Consider the following 20,438-nt stretch of genomic DNA (forward strand, 5'->3'; position numbering starts at 1 on the left):
GGCCCCAGCCGGGCTGACCACGAGCCAGACCCAGAGTAAGCTTCGTCCCACGCTTCCTGTCGGGTCCAGCAGCCTGAGTTTCCTGGTGACCCTTTCCTGCACCCAGCTGATTCAAAGGCCTGGCAAGACCTGGTGCCAGCCAAGAAAATCTAAGGCAGCCAGGTTTGTTATTTCAAATCTCTAACCCAGCAGACCTCTGTGCTTGGCTAGTAAATAGAAAGTTAAAACAAGGATGCATGTGATAGCTGTGATTTATAAGACAAGTGGGCAAAAGTCCCTGCATGGCCAACCTTCAAAATGTCAGCCCATTTCAAATTGAACTAATTTAACTAGTGTCATAAAATAATAAAAATGATGAACAGTGGGAAGGTAAAAATGGCAAGGCCATTCTAGGAAACGCTTTGGCAGTTTCTTATAAAGTTAAATATATACTTACCATAAGATTCAGCAATAGCACTCCTGGGAATGTATCCCAGAGAAAGGAAAATGTGTGTTCATACAAAGTCCTCTATACCAATGTTTACAGCAGTTTTATTTGTAATAGTCCTGTATTAGTCAGAATTCTTCAGAGAAACAGAACCAGTAGTGAGAGAGGTTAAGAGAGAGAAAGATTTCTCCTAAGGAATTGGCTCACGTGATCATGGAGGCTGACAAGGTCAAAGTTTCAGAGTTGACAGGCTGGAGACAGAAGAAAACCAATGATGTAGTTCCTCTGAGTCCGAAGGCCTGAAACCCAGAAAGAGCTGATGTTTCAATTTGAGTGTAAAGGGAGGCAAAACTGATATCTCAGCTCAGGGCAGTCAGACAGGAGGATTCCCTCTATTTGGGGGAAAATCCGCCTTTTTGTTCTGTTCATAGGACCACCCACATTAAGGAGAGCAGCCTGCTTTATTGAGCCTATCAATGTGTTAGTTAAACTTATCCAAAACACCCTCCCAGAAACACTCAGAATCCAATTTGACCAAATATCTGAGCACCATGTGGCCCAGTCAAATTAACACACAAAATTAACCATCACACACACATACGCAAAATTAACCATCACAAGTCAAAAACTGGATACAAGCAAATGTCCTTCAACAGGTGAATGGATAAACCAGTTATGGGCCAGTCATACAATGCAATACTGCTCAGCAATAAAAAGGAATGAGCTACTGATACGTGAAACCACTTGAGGGCATCTTAGGGCTTTATGCTGACTGAAAAAAAGCCAATCCCCAAAGTGTACATGCTGGAGATGTGCAATGCTGGAGATGGTTGCTATGGTACTTATCTTGATTGCAGTATTCATCTCATGCTGCCTACATATATCAAATCATCACAGGCACACCTTAAATGTACACAATTTTAATTTGTCAAGAATACTTCAATGAAGTTGGAAAAAGAGAAAAAAGAGTAAGTCCTGCCCTTAAGGCTGGCTTTGCTCCTTTTTGCCTATTATAGATTTATGTTTTAAAATAGCTCTTTTCAGGAATTCCCTGGCGGTCCAGTGGCCAGGACTCCACACTTCCACTGCAGGAAGGCACAGGTTTGATCCCTAGTTTGGAAACTAAGATCCCACAGGCCATGCAGCATGGCTCCCCACCAAAAAATAAAACCATGTAAGATTGCTTTTTTTAAAGTGTTCATTTCAAAAAAGTTACATCCTCTTTGATTCTTGAAGTGGCAAAATTACAGTGACAGGGAATAAATAGATCAGTGGTTGCCAGGGGTTAGGGCTGGGGGGACGGTGTGACCACTAAGGAATAACATGAAAAAGTTTCTTATTGGTGATGGGATAGTTCTGTATTCAGATCTTGATGATAGTTACTGAATCTGCACAGAAAATGTCATAGAATTATACATCCTCCAAAAAAGGAATGTATGTTGTTTTTTCTGATGATGATGAGTACCTATTCGGTCTCATGTTCACAGCACTGCTCTTGCAGCTTTACATACACTCTGTGCGTGTATGCCTGTATGTGTGTGCTCAGTCATGCAAAGCTCTTTGAGACCCTATAGACTGTAGCCCAACAGGATCCATTGTCCGTGAGATTTCCCAGGCAAGAATACTGGAGTGGGTTGCCATTTCCTTCTCCAGAGGATCTTCCCAACCCAGAGTTCGAACCCACATCTCCTGCATTGGCAGGCGGATTCTTTACCACTGAGCCACTTGGGAAGCCCTTCCATACATTAAACATGATATTGACAGTAACTTTGTGAATAAACACTATTGGTCCATTTTAGACAGGAAGAGACAGATGCTCAGAGAGTGTCAGTAACCACACACAATCACACAGTAGGGAAGTGGCAAAACCAGGGCTTAAACCAAATCTGTCTGACTCCAAGACTTTTGCCCTTTCCCCTGCCTGCCTCAAGTAACCTCCTAATCCATAAAGAACTCCAAAGAACAGAGCCTCCATCATTCACACAACAGATCATTCCAGCTCTGATGTCATCTTGCATCACAGCTGAGCACTCTACGCTTCCTTCTCGCATGCTCGGAAGCCCGCTGAGCTGCAGCCGGGGCCTAAGGTAAATGCAGAAAATCCTACTTCATGAAGAGGTGGTGAGAATTGGGAATTTCCTGGCAGTCCAGTGGTTAGGATGCTGTACTCTCACTGCTGGGGCCTGGGGTTCAATCCCTGGTTGGGGAGCTAAGATCTCACAAGCCATGGGGTGTGACCAAAAAAGAGAGAAAGAATTAGCAGAGAGATGAAGCCATTGAAGAGTAAACTACAGGACGAGTCCAGATAGGCAGGTGGCTCAGACCAGCTTCAGGGGTCCCAGAGTAAAGGGAGCAGCTTTCCTCCACAAACCTCACTTAGAAGGTGACTGGCTCTTTAAAGGTATGTGTGTCTCCTGCAGTATGCCTCATCAGCTCCCTCCAGGCTGAGCTAGAAGCCCCCACTTCAATGCTCTCATCAGCAGGGTTTACTGGGGACTAACCATACGGTTCCAGAATCATTAGTATGTGTGCTGATGATCTAGGAGCCTCCAATAGAACTTGGCCTGAGTAGGAGTAGGAGCTCAGTGAGCATTTGTTGAGTGAGTAAATGAACTGTAAGGGGTTGTGGACTTAAATGCCTTCAGAAGTCAGGCAGGATGGACCTAGAGATTGTCATATTGAGTGAAGTAAGTCAGGCAGAGAAAGACAAATATCATATGATGTTGCTTATATGTGGAATTTTTAAAAAATGATACATGGGTTTCTCTGGTGCTCCAGTGGTCCACTTCCATGGCAGGGGGCACAGGTTTGATCCCCAGTTGGGGATTTCCACGTGTCATGAGGCACAACCAGAAAAAAAAGTATAAAAACAGTACAAATGAGCCTATTTACAAATCAGAAATAGTCACAGATGTAGAAGACAAACTTATGGTTGCCCAGGGGAAAGCAGGGTAGGAGAATAAACTGGGAGACTGGTATTGACATATACCTACCACTATAAGTGAAACTGAAAGTCGATCAGTCGTGTCCGACTCTTTGTGACGCCATTGACTATACAGTCCATGAAATTCTCCAGGCCAGAATACTAGAGTGGGTAGCCTTTCCCTTTTCCAGGGGATCTTCCCAACCCAGGGATCGAACCAGGGTCTCCTGCATTGCAGGTGGATTCTTTGCCAGCTGAGCTATAAGGGAAGCCCAAGAATACTGGAGTGGGTAGCCTATCCCTTCTCCAGCAGATCTTCCCAACCCAGGAGTTGAACCAGGGTCTCCTGCATTGCAGGTGGATTATTTACCAATTGAGCTATCATATATAACATGTAATTAATAAGCACCTACTGTATAGCACAAGGAACTCTATTCAACACTATGTAATGACCTATATGGGAACAGAATCTGAAACAGATGTATGTGTATGTATAACTGATTCACGTTGCTGTAGAGCAGAAACTAGACCAACCATAAAATCCAGGCAAATACAAGTGACTGAGGTTGAGGGTTGTGAGCAGTAGGGAGTGGTGAGGAGTAGAATGAAATGGAGTACGTGCACCACGTCCAAAGGGAAAGTCACTACTCAGCTCCAGCCACTTGCTGCCAGGGGAGAATGTAGACCATTTATTGCCTCATCTGATTTTTCAAGAGAAGCCAAAATCCAGACTTTTATGATGAGCTCCTGATTTTTTTCATGTTGTGAACTAATTTTAAACTTCTTAAATTAAGTGAGGACCAAACGAAACACATATGCTGGTTGACCATTGCCCAGAAGACATATTTAGAACTTCTACTCTGAAACTTCAGATGTTCCAGAGTTTCTGGTGCAATGATAGTGACTTTGCTGATAACTGATAGGCAAAGAGGTCAAGAGTGGGCAAAGGAAAGCCTCCTCTGTAGGCATCCCACAGGGAGAGGCCCAGAGGGCAGGCAGGAAATTTGAAGGGGAACAGATAGCCTTGTGACTGTTAGCTGGTTCGGTTATAGGATTCTTGCATCACTTGAACCCTCATGAAATGTATCTTTCTTGAATTATCAGATTATCTGTGCTTCTAGTGCCAGGAAGAAAAGACCAGACAGCCTCATTTAATGGGCATGCGATGGTCTTGCCATATCTATTTAAAGAGGAGCCCTCATTGCCTCTTGCACCAGACACAGGAAATTTAAGACAAGACTGGACAGGGCTGTGGGGCAGAGACCATGGGTGGTGAACCACCCTGGTTGACGGACCTAATATGGACACAAGGTCTCCCCACAGCTCACCCTTCACTTCAACGCTAGAGGCCTCTTTTTATCTTCCTCACTGGCCAGTTCTTCCTCTCCAACAAAGGAAGTGGCACAAAGTTCAGAATGGCTCAGTTTCAAATCCTCCCTCCACCATTTGTTGGCTGTGTGACTTTAGGCAAGAGACAGCTTTGGAATCTCCATCTTTAAAATGATAATAAAAGGGACTTCCCCGGCAGTCCAGTGGTTAAGACTGCCTTCCAATGCGGGGGGTGCGGCTTCAATCTCTGATTGGTGAGCTAAGATCCTATGTCTTGTGGCCAAAAAGCCAAAACATAAAACTGAAGCAATATCGTAACAAATTCAATAAAGACTTAAAAAATGATCCACATCAAAAAAAAAAAAAACCTCAAAAAAATGTAACTAGTACAGGTGGATATCACACATCCCATGATAAGCTATAATCAGAAGGGCACATCATCTCATAGGTATTCTTTCCCAAAATCTACATCCCCAATCTTAATCATGAGAAAACATCTAATGAGCCCAAATTGAAGGCAGGAGGAGAAGGGGTTGACAGAGGATGAGATGGTAGGATGGCATCACTGACTCGATGGACATGAGTTTGAGCAAGCTCTGGGAGTTGGTGATGGACAGGGAAAGCCTGGCCTGCTGCAGTCCATGGGGTGGCAAAGAGTCAGACACGACTGAGCGACTGAACTGAACTGATACGAACTGTCTGAGTGGACTCTTCGAAAGTGTCGAAGACAAAGGAAAAGGATAAACTGAGAAACCATCACAAATTGGAGGAGACTAAGGAGACTCGACAACTCAGGGCAACATGGTACCTGGTTCGATGCTGAGATGAAAAAAGGCTGTGAGTAGAGCTGGTGAGACCTGAATAAAGTCTGTAGGTTAGTTTTTAAGTCATGGGACTAATAATGCTTCCTCTTCAAATCCCTTTTCCTTTCCTCTTCCTTTCCCAAACAATTCAGTCCTAAAACTTAGTTGGGACAGAGCAAGGTGGGCATCCACGCTGGAAAGAGGTAGGGGGTCACGGTGACCCACAATGCATGCCCACATGGGAGGGAATGTGACATTTAGAATCAGAGCCCAAGCAGGGTGGGAGGAGTGTCCACCCCAAGTGGCCTGGAATGAGGGGTCAGAGGTCAATAGTGAGAGGAAAGTATGGCTGTTGAAGACAGTGACAACATGGAAGGGAGAAGGCTAGGATGAACCCTGTGATGTTGAATGAGAATCAGACACATCAGTGTGCGCTCATGGCTTTTAGTATGTACAGACAGATACACAAATCTTTATAGAGATGAGTATTGAATAGGTCGAGTTTCAGTTTTGCAAGATGTGGATGTATGATGGTGATGGCTGTACAACAATGTGAACATACTTTGTTGTTGATGTCTAGTCACTACATTGTGTCTAACTCTTTTGCGACCCCATGGATTTTACTCTGCCAGGCTCCTCTGTCCATGAGATTTCCTGGGCAAGAATACTAGAGTGGGTTGCCATTTCCTTCTCCAGGGGCTCTTTCTCACCCAGGGATCAAACCCAACTCTCCTGCTTGGCAGGCAAATTCTTTACCACTGAGCCATCTGGAAATCCCATGAATGTACTTAAGGCCACCAAACTGTACCCTTAAAAATGGTTAAGATGGGGACTTCCCTGATGGTCCAGTGGTTAGGACTTCACCGTCCAATGCAGGATATGGTTCGATCCCTGGTTGGGGAACTAAGATCCCACTGCCTCATGGCCAAAAAGCCAACACATAAAACAGAAACTATTCTAACAAACTCAATAAAGACTTTTAAAAAATAAAATTTATGGAAAAATGGTTAAGATGATAAATGTTATGTTACACAGATTTTACCAGTTTTTTTAAATAATAAATAAATGTAGATACAAATGATTCTCTGTGTGTCACATTGTATGTGTGTACATACCTACATTCCCTCCCTCTCTCTGCTGAGAGGGACTGGGAAGTCTTGCCCTGGTAGCAATAAGCACACTCGGCATCCAGATCTTGACTTCTAAATACCATTTCCACTAAAATCAACCATGTTCCTTGGAGAAATAGCTGATTCCAGGGTTGAGACAGGAAAATACAAGACAAGCCTGGAACATCTTGTGCTAGAAAGCTCAAAGAATAACAGGTCATGGCCAAAGGACACAGCGACTAGCTTGAAAGGGCTCCCACCAGTCAAATCAGGAATGATTTAATTATCAAAGTAAGTAATGAGAGTCACGAACTGTAACACTGAATCCACAAGTCCACATAGACATAAATAAATTATTTGCCCAAGACCATGAGCGGGTAAGGAAGCTCTCAGGCTAGAAGGACGCTCAGTCTCTTTTTCCTTTCATTTTTCCTATTAAAAAAAAATAGCTTTGAGTGGAAAGGATATGACACATAGAGCAAACTAGAGGCCCAGAAAATTCCTAGAGAGACGGTCCAGGACATATGGACTTCTGAGATCCGTCCAATGTCATTTCCTGTTGGTGGGGAGGGGAGATGCAGGGGGTGCCAGGGTGAGGCCGGGGATATGGGAGTGAGGGGGGCCGGGGAGAGGGGCTGGGGCTGGGTGGCCAGCTGCTCCTTCTGATATGTCCCCTCCCCAGGTGCTGAGGGGTCCTCAGAGTGGCCTCTGCCCTTCAGTGTGAGGAACTCCACATCTGGTTCACATTGAAGGGGAAAAGCAAATGGGTTTCTGAGCTGGAGGAAGCCCAGCAGACTTGGCCGAACCTGGAGCTTGGACACGAGGGCACAGCATCACCTCTTCCGCGGGGCACCGGGCCTGGCCAGCTCCCCAGGGCCTGCCGAGGGGCCGTGGTTGGAATCAGGCTGTCTTCTTCACTTAGAACCCCATTATCCAGGTCCAGCTTTGCCTAATGTACAAAACAGCCTCATCGTGTGTCCAGAGGGGCTGGTTCTATGACTTGCCGATGACTCATTTCAGGCCCCGAGTGAGGCTGGAGCTGTGCACACACCAAGTGTAATCACCTCCACCCACAGGGCTTGTCTCTGCTTCCCGAGGTGCCTCCCTTGGCAGGGAAGGCACAACTGCTTGCCCTGGAATCTTGAGAACTTTCTTAACCTCTCTGAGCCCCAGTTTCCCCATCTGGAAAATGGGAACAACAATTTTCCTCCTTACCAGGCCACAGTAAGCCTACCGGGAGTGGCTAGTTATAAGGCACAGTCAGCCCAAGGAAACTCTCCATCAGTGTCTACCATTCCTGTTGGTCACCTGGTTACCAGTCTTTTCTATCGGCTAATAAAAATCTTAACGGGGGGTGGGAGAGTGGGGAAAGGACTTTCTTTCTCAGGCTTCATACCCCAGCAATCAGTACCATTCCTAACAGTGTGTGGAGTAGGAAATGGAAACCCGCTCTAGTATTCTTGCCTAGAAAATTCTATGGACAGAGGCTACAGTCCATGGGGGTCGTAAAGAGTTGGACGCGACTGAGTGCATGCGTGCACACACACTGTATGGGACAAAGGACAGATGCCACTTCACTTTCCAGTTTTAATATTTGTTAGCTGTGTGACTCTACGAAGCTTCCTTAACCTTTCTGAGCTTCAGTCTCTTTCTCTGTAAAGGGGGAATCCTTGTCCCTGTGACCCACCTGGTTGCTAGAATTGAGAGAGACCATGCCTGTCAGGGTATAGGTGCTCTTTTCCCTCCCAGATTCTCAGCTTCTCAACTTCTTTGAGTTAAAGACTCAAAGAATATCTGTTGAGCTGAAGAAATGCACATCAGGAGAACATCTCTTAAAACATCCAGTTTTGGCCCTTTCTCTGCCCAGCATTAATTCTTTCCTCTTCAAAAATCAGCAGCTGCCAGAAGAGAGCTGATTCATTCTGAGGCCCACATCCCGGCCAGTGCTCTGCGGAGGTCTCAGGTTCCAAGCCTGGTCTCGCCTCCCACGCTGTTGTCCTCAGACATATAGAAAGGACATCATCTCTTTTCTGGATGCAACCAGCATCCGGTGCCCTCTTGGATATTCCCTGGGAGCCACTCAGCCTCGATGGGACCCTCATCCATGGCTAAGAGCTCCAGCCAGGAACCAGGTCTGCAGAGCGAAAGGGTTTGGGTTCTGGGACACCGCCATCCTTGGTCCTTTGGAGAAGAAGGTGACGCCAGAGAAGCTGCTTACACCTTCGCAAACCATTTGTCCACCTTGTGCCTCGGTTCTCTTACTTGTTAAAAGGGCTTATAGACACTCCCCACCTTACAGAGTGCGATGAGGCTCCCTGAGAGGTTCTAGCACGTAAGGGGTGTACTTAGTATAGTACCTGGCACATGGTTTAAGTGCTCACTCAGTGCTTTGATGAGTGTTAGCTCTCATGGAAACCTCTCCAGCCCTCACTAATTCCTCCTGCAGCTCAGAAGTTGCCAGGGTTCAAGCTCAGCTCTGCTTTACCAAGGAGACTGGGGGAGAGAGAGGCAGTCTCTCACTTGGTTTCTCTCGCTCCCTTTCGCAGGTGAGGAATACGGGGAATTCCCTGGTGGTCCAGTGGTTAGGACTCTATGTTCCCACTGCAGGGGACACAGGTTCAGTCCTTGGTTGGGGAACTAAGATCCCATATGCTGAGAGGCATGGCCAACACCCCCCGCCCCGCCCCGTCCCCACATACACACACAAACAAAACAAACAAGTGAGGAATCGGGCATTCCATCAACAACTAATCCACTCCTATATATAATCCACTCCAGCCAGCCAATCTACAGATGAAACCAGAATACAATCAGGTGATTAAATCTAAATTCAATATACCCACTTAACCCCTCTCCTCCTTCAAAAATTGTATCAGTCCCTCAAACCATCACCCACTTAGCCACCAACCACAATTTAATCACCCTCCTGAAACTTGGACCCAGCTCTGTGTCATTAACACACAAAATTGGAATCTTTTCCTTTAAGCACTTTCTTCGAAACTTTGAAACAAGAAAAAGAGCAGAAGAAAGCAGCCTTCCCCCTCTCTGTGAAACTCTAAATTAAAAAAAAAATTAAAAATAAAAACCAAAGATACATTTTACACATAATTTCTAAATATAATAATATACTCCATTCCATAATACAATTGTTATATACTAAGAAAGTAATTCTAGAATATATATCATTTCCTTGTGTGTGTGTATACACTCTACCAAAGGCTAAGAGAAAGCCTGTCACACTCAAAAGTGAAATGGAACAAATTACACAGTCTTTGCACGACAAGAAAGAGCTAGAAGAAAGACACAGGAGGGCCAAGGTTTTTCTGAAGCAGCTGTTGAAATTTGCTTCATGATTACAATGGGATGTGATTGTAGGTGAGGATTGGGACCAGGCCTTTGAGAAACTGTTTAGATGATTTTGGGGGGCTTCCCTGGTGGCTCAGATGATAAGGAATCCACCTGCAATGCAGGAGACCTTGGTTCAATCCCTAGGTTGGGAAGATCCCCTGAAGAAGGGAATGGCTACCCACTCCAGTAGTCTTGCCTGAAGAATTCCATGCACAGAGGAGCCTGGTGGGCTACAGTCCATGGGGTCACAAAGAGTCGGACAGACTGAGCGACTAACACTTTCATTTTAGACCGTTTTGCCCAGCCTTAAATATATTGTGCTCTCAAAAAAAAAAAAAACAAAACCTACCTATTCACTTATCTATGTGAAGCTTGCCCCCCTCAACTCCTGTATTTTTAAACACCCATCAAGAGCTTACTTGTTGAGCTCTTGATCTATTTATCTGTTCACTCTTAAAACATCCCTAGGAGTTTGATACTAGTTTCATCCCCATCTGGCTGAGTTGGACAGTGAGGCACAGAGCAGTTAAGTAACTTTCCGGAGGTCACACAGCTATGAAGTGTCAGATTTCAAATCCCATTCGGTCTGGTCTCCGGAGCCCACACTCTTAACCACTAGGCTCTACTGCCTCCCCGTGGTGGTTTCTCCAGTTGGGAGGAAACGACCAGCTTTCACAAATCCATCCCTTCCCGATAACACACAGAACTCACTGTCCCCCGTGTTGCTTTTCATAACAAACCCCACACCTTGGGTTTACATTTTCAACATGCATAAAATATTAATCCACCAGGAGAAAAAAATACGTTGGTTTAAGGGATTTTTTTAACCAATAACTTCCACTTTCCCTGACTCTAGACCATCATAGGAAAGCATTTTTTTCTCACCTTCCTACGTGAAACCAAAAGAATCTGTCAGCTCTAGATCTGGGGTAGGTTCCACCTCCAGGGTTTTAGAAACGTTTGGTTCTTCACATCGGTGATTCAGATACCTTTGCATGGTGGGGAGGCAGGTTTCTTTTCTTCCTGTCAAAACTTTTAAAATTTACAGTAAAAGTTGTCGGCCACAGAGGCTGGTTTCGTGCTGCTGTGGGTGAGGCATGGGGTGCCTGGGGAGGAGGGTCCTGGTGGGTGGGGCAGTTTTGATGAATCTGGTGGGATTAGCAGCCCCTTTAATTAGAAGATTAGAACAGAGCTGATGGGGTCTGGGTGGGATGGATTGAATTAAAGCTGGACTAGGCATTTGGTTCCTTGTTGTTGTTGTTCAGTTGCCAAGTCGTGTCTGACTCTCCGACTCCATGGACTGCAGCACACCAGGCCTGCCTGTCCCTCACCATCTCCCAGAGTTTGCCCAAGTTCATGTCCATTGAAATAGTGATGCTGTTTGGTCCCTTACTATTTACCAAGTATGTGGAGGGTGACAAAAAAGCAACCTAAGGGCAAATATTAGCCCTGGCAGTCCAGTGGCTAAGATTCCATGCTCCCAATGCAGGGGGCTCAGATTCGACCCCTAGTTGGGTAACTAGATCCCTTATTCCACAACTAAAAAATGATCCTGCGTGCCAAAACGAGGATCAAAGATCCTGCAGTGCCAGAACTAAGACCCAGCACAACTAAATAAGTCAATAATTTTTTTTTTTTTTAAAGAATAGGGCAAAGAAATGATCCACTGTGGAAGAAATGATCCACTGATGGTCTGACATGTTAGGCCAAGGGGACGTGAACTTGCAAATAAGTGAAATAAAATATTTAAATGAATGGAGATAACTGGGTTTCCTTTGCCTTTTCCAAACCTTCCTGCCTCAGTTAAATCTCTCAGTGTGAAGTTGGCTGAGAACACATGGCTGCCCTGGATGGCCAAGGCCACGGCCACCGATGATCACGGCTGAGTCTACTGAGCTCTTAACAATGTGTCACCCCACACTGTTCTAATCATTTTACCTGCATTAAGCTATTTAACCCTCACAACAACCCCAAGAGGTGGGGACTATTTGCCACATTAATAGAGAAGGAGGGTGAGTTACAAAGAGGTTAAGCAATTTACTCAAGATCACAATAAGGGACTTCCCTGGTGGTCCAGTGGCTAAGACTCTGTTCTCTCAATGCAGGGGGCTGGGGTTCCAACCCTGGTCAGGGAACTAGATCCCACATGGCGCTAAAAGGTCTCATGCCACAGTAAAAATGCAAGATCCTGTATGCCACAACTAAGACCCAGCACAGCCAAATAAGTAAAAATAAACATTAAAAAAAAAAAGTAAAAGGATAGTGATTCAGGAAATGGGTGATGTCAGGAAGGCTTTAGGAGGAGGTAACATCTGAGGCAAAACCTAAGGATGAGAAGGAATGAGTCATATGGATATATGTGGGGAGATAACCGCAGAAAGCAGGAACAGCACAAGCAAAGGTCCTGTGGCAGCTCCAGGGTTGGAGTTTGAGGACTAGAGGGCGGGCCAGTATAGCTGGCACACAGTGAGCTCAGGAAAGCACCAGAGGTGGACACCAGATGGGAGCCAGTTCACAGAAGGCCTTGCAGGCCACAGTGAGTTTTATTCTAAGCGTGATCTGAAGCCATTGGTAACCATGAAGCAGAGGAGTGATAGAATGAGTTGTGTTTTTAAAAGACCCCTCTGTTGTTGAAGTCACACTAGTCATTACCTCTGGCAGCTGGGGAGTGGGGATGGCGGCTAAGGTTGTAGAGCAGGTGGTGGGAGGAGATTAGTAGGTGATGGACTGGAGAGGTGCCTTAAGGAAACTTCTGGGGTCCTGGAAATGTCCCATACCTTGATCCAGACACTGGTGACCTGGATGTGTCCATAAGTAAAAATACATTGAGCAATATGCTTAAGATTAGACCATTTTACACACATTACTGTGGGTACACTTACCTCAATAAAATCAAATAGGGACAAACGAAGCAACATAAATGTCCATCGACAGATGAATGGATAAAGAAGGTGTAGTATACGTATATAAGTATATATATGTATATATACACACATACATATATATACAATGGAATACTACATGGCCATGAAAAGAACAAAGTAATGCCATTTGCAGCAACAGCAACCCTGAATATTCATTGAAAGGACTGATGAAGCTGAAGTTCCAATACTTTGACCACCTGATGCAAAGTGTCGACTCATTGGAAAAGACCCCGATGCTGGGAAAGAATGAAGGCAGGAAGAGAAGGGACGAGATGGTTGGATGGTATCACTGACTCAATGGACATGAGTTTGAGCAAGTTCCGGGAGATGGTGATGGACAGGGAAGCCTGGTGTGCTGTGGTCCGTGGGGTCGCAAAGAGTCAGACACGACTGAGTGACAGAACAGCAACAAGCAGAGACATGGATGAACCTAGAGATTATCGAGCTAAGTGAACGAGGCCAGACAAAGACAAATATGAAATCACTTATATGTGGGATCTAAAAAAATGATACAAGGACTTCCCTGGCAGGCCAGTGGTTAAGACCCACATGTCAACTGCAAAGGCCATAAATTCAATCTCTGGTCAGGGAGCTAAAATCCCACATGCCACATGTACAGCCAAAAAAAAAATCTTTTAAAATGATACAAATGAACTTATTTATAAAACAGAATCACAGACTCAAAAACAAACTTATAGTTACCAAAGGGAAAAGTCAGTGAGGGGAGGGATAAATTAATATGTTAGGATTAACATCCACACTACTACATATAAAACAGATAATCAACAAGGACCTACTGTATAGCACAGGGAACTCTACTCAATATTCTATAATAACCTACATGAAAAAGGAATCTGAAAAAGAATGGATAGATGTATAACTGAGTCACTTTGCTGTGCATCTGAAACTAATACAACATTGTAAATCAGCTATACTCCAATATAAAATAAAAATCCAATTTAAAAAAGACAAATGAAAAGGAGCAATCTTGGGGAAACGGTTGTAAGAGTGAGCAAGGTTCACCAAAAAATAAATCCCTCTGGCTTCTGCATAGACTGGAGGGGGACTTGCTATCCTAATTTTATTCTCTGTTAAGGGGACAGGAAGAAGAAAGGGAGGCATGTCCTTTTTGTTGGCACCAGCTTGAGTTTAACCCTTTAAACACAAATTGGTTTCATGTTTTTCTGTTCCCCAGATTCGTCCTCTACTTTCTGCGTCCTGGTCCATTGCCTCCCGGAACTGACACCGGCTGCCTCTGTCTAGCAACCCAGCATCATCCATTCAGGAGGCCAGATTCAAATGTTTCCAATGGACTCAATAATCCCTTTAATGTAAGTTTCCCCCAGCCAAGGATCCAATCCCAGATGAGGGACAGCATTTAGTTTTGTTATGGGTTGACTTATTTCCACCTTCACCCCTGCAAAAAAAAAAAAAAATGATGTGTTGAAGTTCTAACCCCCAGGACCTCAAAATGTGATTTTATTTGGAAATACGGTCTTCATACATAACCCTTCGTGGATCATGGCTTTGTCATGGCAAAGGGGCTTACATAACTCAGTGAAGCTATGAGCCAAGTCATGCAGGGCCACCCAAGACGGATGGGTCATAGTAAAAAGTTCTAACAAAACATGACCCAGTGAAGGAGGGAACGGCAAGCCACTCAAGTATTCTTGCCACAAGAACCACATGAACAGTATGAAAAGGCAAAAAGATATGAGACCAGAAGATGAGCTCCCCAGGACAGAAGGTGTCCAATCTGCTACTGGGGAACAGAGGAGCGCAATTACTAACAGCTCCACAAAGAATGAAGAGGCTGGGACATAGTGGGAATGGTGTTCAGTTGTGGATGTGTCTGGTGGTGAAAGCAAAGTCCTATACTATAAAGAGCAATATTGCACAGGAACCTGCAATGTTAGGTCCATGAATCAAAGTAACTTGGACATGGTCAAATAGGAAATGGCAAGAGTAAACATCGACATCTTAGAATCAGTGAACTAAAATGGGCAGGAATGGGTGAATTTAATTCAGATGACCATTATATCTACTACCGTAGGCAAGAATCCCTTAGAAGAAATGGAGAAGCCCTTTTAGTCAACAAAAGAATCCGAAATGCAGTACCTGGGTACAATCTCAAACAAAACAGTGATCTCAGTTTGTTTCCAAGGCAAACCATTCAATATCACAGTAATCCAAGTCTATGCCTCAACCACTAATGCTGAAAGAAGCTGAAGTTGACCAGTTCTATGAAGACCTACAAGATCTTCTAGAACAAATGCCAAAAAAAGATATCCTTTTCATCATGGGGAATTGAAATGCAAAAGTAGGAAGTCAAGAGATACCTGGAAAAACAGGCAAGTTTGGCCTTGGAGTACAAAATGAAACAGGGCAAAGGCTAACAGAGTTTTATCAAGAGAACACACTGGTTATAGCAAACACTCTCTTCCAACAACACAAGAGATGACTCTACACATGAATATCAACAATCAATAGATGGTCAATACCAAAATCAGATTGATTGTATTCTTTTCAGTCAAAGATGAAGAAACACAATACAGTCAGCAAAAACAAGACCTGGAGCTGACTGTGGCTCAGATTATGAGCTCCTTATTGCAAAATTCAGGGTTAAATTAAAGAAAACAGGAAAACTACTAGGCCATTCAGGTATAACCTAAATCAAATCCTTTATACTTATACAGTAGAGATTATGAATAGATTCAAGAGATTAGATATGGTAGACAGGGTGCCTGAAGAACTATGGATAGAAGTTCACATTATACAGGAGGCAGTTACCAAAATCATTCTAAACAAATAGAAATGGAAGAAGGCAAAGTGGTTGTCTGAGGAGGCTTTACAAATAGCTGAGAAAAGCAGAGAAATAAAAGGCAAAGTAGAAATGGAAAGATATACCAACTGACTGCAAAGTTCCAGAGGATGGCAAAGGAGAGATAAAAACTTTTTAAGTGAACAATGCTGAGAAATAGAGGAAAGCACTAGAACAGGAAAGACTAGAAATCACTTCAAGAAAATTGGAGATATCAAGGGAATATTTCATGCAAGGATAGGCATGATAAAGGTCAGAAATGGCCAGAGACCTAACAGAAGCAGAAGAAATTAAAAAGAGATGGCAAGAATACACAGAAAAACTATACACGAAAGGTCTTAATGACCTGGATAACCACAATAGTGTGGTCACTCACCTGGAGCCAGACATCCTGGAGGGTGAAGTCAACTAGGCCTTAGGAAGCATTACTACAAACAGAGCTAGTGGTGATGATGGAATTTCAGCTGAACTATTTCAAATCCCCAAAGATGATGCTGTGAAAGTGCTGCACTCAATATGCCAGCAAATTTGGAAAACTCAGCAGTGGCCACTGTACTGGAAAAGGTGTTTTCATTCCAATCCCAAAGAAGGGCAATGCCAAAGAATGTTCAAACTACCACACAGTTGCACTCAATTCACATGCTAGCAAGTTTATACTCAAAATCTTTCAAGCTAGGCTTCAGCACTACGTGAACCGAGAACTTCCAGATGTACAAGCTGGATTTAGAAAAGGCAGAGGAACCAACGATTAAATTTTCAACATTTGTTGGATCATACAGAAAGCAAAGGAATTCCAGAGAAGCATCTACTTCTGCTTCATTGACTATGTTAATGCCTTTGACTGTGTGGATAACAACAAACTGGAAAATTCTTAAAGAGATGGGAATACCAGAGCATCTTATCTGTCTCCTGAGAAACCTATATGTAAGTCAAGAAGTAAAAATTAGAACCAGACGTGGAACAATGAACTGGTTCAAAATTGGGAAAGGAGTATGACAAGGCTGTATACTGTCACCCTGCTTATTAAACTTATATGAAAAGTACATCAAGGGAAATTTTGGGCTGGATAAATCACAAGCTGGAATGAAGATTGCTGGGAGAAATATCAACAACCTCAGATATGCAGATGATTCTACTCTAATGGCAGAATGTGAAGAGGAAAGAAAGAGCCTCTTGATGAAGGTGGAAGAGGAGAGTGAAAAAGCTGACTTAAAACTCAACATTCAAAAAACTAAGATCATGGCATCCAGTCCCATCACTTCATGGCAAATAGCAGGGGAAAAAGTGGAAACAGTGACAGATTTTATTTCCTTGGGCTCCAAAATCACTGTGGATGGTGACTGCAGCCATGAAATTAAAAGGCACATACTCCTTGAAAGGAAAGCTATGACAAAACTAGACAGTGTATTAAAAAGCCGAGATGTTACTTTGCCCACAAATGTCTGTATGTGCTGTGTGCTAAGTCTCCTCAGTCGTGTCCGACTCTTGTGACCCTATGGACTATAGCCCTGAAGGCTCCTCTGTCCATTGGATTCTCCGGGCAAGAATACTGGAGGGGTTGCCAGGCCCTCCTCTAGGGGATCTTCCCAACCCAGGGATTGAACCCATGTCTCATTATGTCTCCTGCATTGGCAGGTAGGTTCTTTACCACTAGAGCCATCTGGGAAGCCTGACGATTTTTCCAGTAGTCATGTACGAATATGAGAGTTGGACCATAAAGAAGGCTGAGCACCGAAAATTGATGCTTTTGAATTGTGGTGCTGGAGAAGGCTCTTGAGAGTTCCTTGGACTGCAGGGAGATCAAATCAGTCAGTCCTAAAGGAAATCCATCTTAAATATTCATTGGAAGGACTGATGCTGAAGCTGAAACTCCAATACTTTGGCCACCTGATGCAAAGAGCCTACTCATTGGAAAAGACCCTGATACTGGGAAAGATTGAAGGCAAAAGGAGAAAAGGGCAGCAGAGGATGAGATGGTTGGAGGGCATCACGACTCAATGGACATGAATCTGAGGAAACTCTGGGAGATGGTGAAAGACAGGGAAGCCTGGCATTCTGCAGTCCATGGAGTCTCAAAGATTCAGACATGATTTAGTGACTGGAACAACAACAATGGTCTTTACAGAGATAGGTTAAACTGAGGTCATTAAAGTGGGCACTAATCCAATATGAATGGAGTCCTTTTATTTGTTTTTATTGTTGTTGTTTATTTATTTTGACTGCACCCCATAGCTTGTGGAACCTTAGTTCCCTACCAAGGAATTGAACCTAGGCCCTTGGCAGGGAAAGCACAGAAACCTAACCACAGGAGTACTGGGGGATTCCCGAATGGAGTCCTTTAAAATGAGAAAGTTTGGACCCAGAGACAGACATGCATGGAGGGATGATGACGTGAAGCGATGCAGGCAGAAGATGACCATCCACCTACAGTCGAAGGACAGAGGTTTGGTACAGATCCTTCCCTCACAGTCCTCAGAAGTAACAAACCCACTGACACCTTGACCTCAGACTTGTGGCCACCAGAACTTAAGACAATAAATCTCTGTTCTTTAAGCCCCCCAGTTTGTGGTATTCCGTAACCACAGCCCTAGGACACTAAGACAGTTATCAGGTCAGTTCAGTCGCTCAATCGTGTCTGACTATTTGCAACCCCATGGATTGCAGCACGCCAGGCCTCCCTGTCCATCACCAACTCCTGGAGTTTACTCAAACTCATGTGCATTGAGTCAGTGATGCCATCCAACAATCTCATCCTCTGTCATCCCCTCCTCCTCCTGCCTTCAATCTTTCTCAGCATCAGGGTCTTTTCAAATGAGTCAGTTCTTCACATCGGGTGGCCAAAGTATTGGAGTTTCAGCTTCAGCATCAGTCTTTCCAATGAATATTCAGAACTGATTTCCTTTAGCTTGGACTGGTTGGATCTCCTTGCAGTCCAAGGGACTCTCAAGAGTCTTTTCCAACACCACAGTTCAAAACCATCAATTCTTCGGTGCTCAGCTTTCTTTATAGTCCAACCCTCATATCCATACATGATTACTGGAAAAACCATAGCTTTGACTAGATGGACCTTTGTTAGCAAAGTAATGTCTCTGCTTTTTAATATGCTGTCTAGGTTGGTCATAGCCTTTCTTCCAAGGAGTAAGCGTGTTTTAATTTCATGGCTGCAGTTACCATCTGTGGTGATTTTGGAGCCCCCCAAAATAGTCTGTCACTGTTCCCCATCTATTTGCCACAAAGTGAATGGCAATGGGTGAATTTAACTCAGATGACCATTACATCTACTACTGTGGGCAAGAATCCCTTAGAAGAAATAGAGTAGCCATCATAGTCATCAAAAGAGTCCAAAATGCAGTACTTGGATGCAATCTCAAAAATGACAGAATGATCTCTGTTTGTTTCCAAGGCAAATCATTCAATATCACGGAAATCCAAGTCTATCCCCTGACCAGTAATGCTGAAGAAGCTGAAGTTGAACGGTTCTATGAAGACCTACAAGACCTTCTAAGATTAACACCCAAAAAAGATGTCCTTTTCATTATAGGGGACTGGAATGCAAAAGTAGGAAGTCAAGAAATACTGGAGTAACAGACAAATTTGGCCTTGGAGTACAGAATGAAGCAGGGCAAAGGCTAATATAGTTTTGCCAAGAAAACGCACTGGTCATAGCAAACACCCTCTTCCAACAACACAAGAGAAGACTCTACACGTGGACATCACCAGATGGTCAACACCGAAATCAGATTGATTATATCCTTTGCACCCAAAGATGGAGAAGCTCTATACAGTCAGCAAAAACAAGACTGGGAGTTGACTGTGGCTCAGATCATGAACTCCTTATTGCCAAATTCAGACTTAAATTGAAGAAAGTGGGGAAAACCACTAGGCCATTCAGGTTATCAGGTCAGGTCACTTTTAAAAGCCCTTCTGACCCAACTGACCAAGAACAGGGCTCACCATGGGGCCTGAAGCCATAGGCTGCCTGGCTTTTGGAGCAAGTGTTCGGACATCCATAGCACCTGATGCTGGGAAAGATCGAAGGCAGGAGGAGAAGGGGGCAACAGAAGATGAGAAGGCTGGATGGCATCACCCACTCAATGGATGTGAATTTGGGCAAACTCTGGGAGACAGTGGAGGACAGGGAAGCCTGGCATGCTGCAGTCCATGGGTCGCAAAGACTCGGACATGACTTAGCCACTGAACAACAATAACATAGCACTTATCGTGAGATCTGGCTGAACCTTTAAATGTCTACCTGGGGCACTGGGTGGGCCAGTGTGCAGGACTGTGCCCTGGGGGAACCCAGGGGGCACCAAGACTTGGACGCTGCCCACAGGCTGCCCATGGTAGCAGGATGGAGGGACATCTATCCCCCAAGGAATGAGGCAGACACAGCTTGGTGAGGGTGTCATCAGGGGGAGGCCAAACTGGGTGGCAGAGAGGAGGAAGGGACCCCGTGGGGATGTCCAGGGGGCTCCCTGGGTGAGAGGAACATTTCCCAGGTTTTCTCCATGAAGGACAGTTTTTAAGTTCTTTTTTTTAAAAATTTTTTATTAATTTATTTATTTTAGTTGGGGGCTAATTACTTTACAATATTGTAGTGGTTTTTGCCATACATTGTTGTTTTTTAGTTGCCCGACCAGGAATCAAACCCATGCCCTCAGCAGTGAAAATTCAGAGTCCTTACCACTGGACTGCCAGGGAATTCCCAGTTTTTAAGTTTGCAAAAAGAAAGATTGAAGTAAAATTCCCCTTGT

General features: G+C 44.3%; 1 protein-coding gene across 1 annotated transcript in view; it reads right to left on the reverse strand.

Annotated features, from left to right (window-relative positions):
- Positions 1 to 516: 516 nt before the first annotated feature.
- Positions 517 to 20,438, reverse strand: part of KPNA2 (karyopherin subunit alpha 2) — a 39,895-nt gene continuing 19,973 nt past the window's right edge. The window contains exon 11 of the mRNA XM_081576841.1: positions 517 to 726. Within this exon, the coding sequence (XP_081432967.1) occupies positions 631 to 726 (96 nt within the window). The 3' untranslated portion in view covers positions 517 to 630. The remainder of the gene's footprint in view (positions 727 to 20,438) is intronic.

The sequence above is a fragment of the Giraffa tippelskirchi genome, chromosome 3, assembly GCF_054371585.1.
Source record: "Giraffa tippelskirchi isolate mGirTip1 chromosome 3, T2T-mGirTip1v1.2.pri, whole genome shotgun sequence".
NCBI lineage: Eukaryota > Metazoa > Chordata > Mammalia > Artiodactyla > Giraffidae > Giraffa > Giraffa tippelskirchi.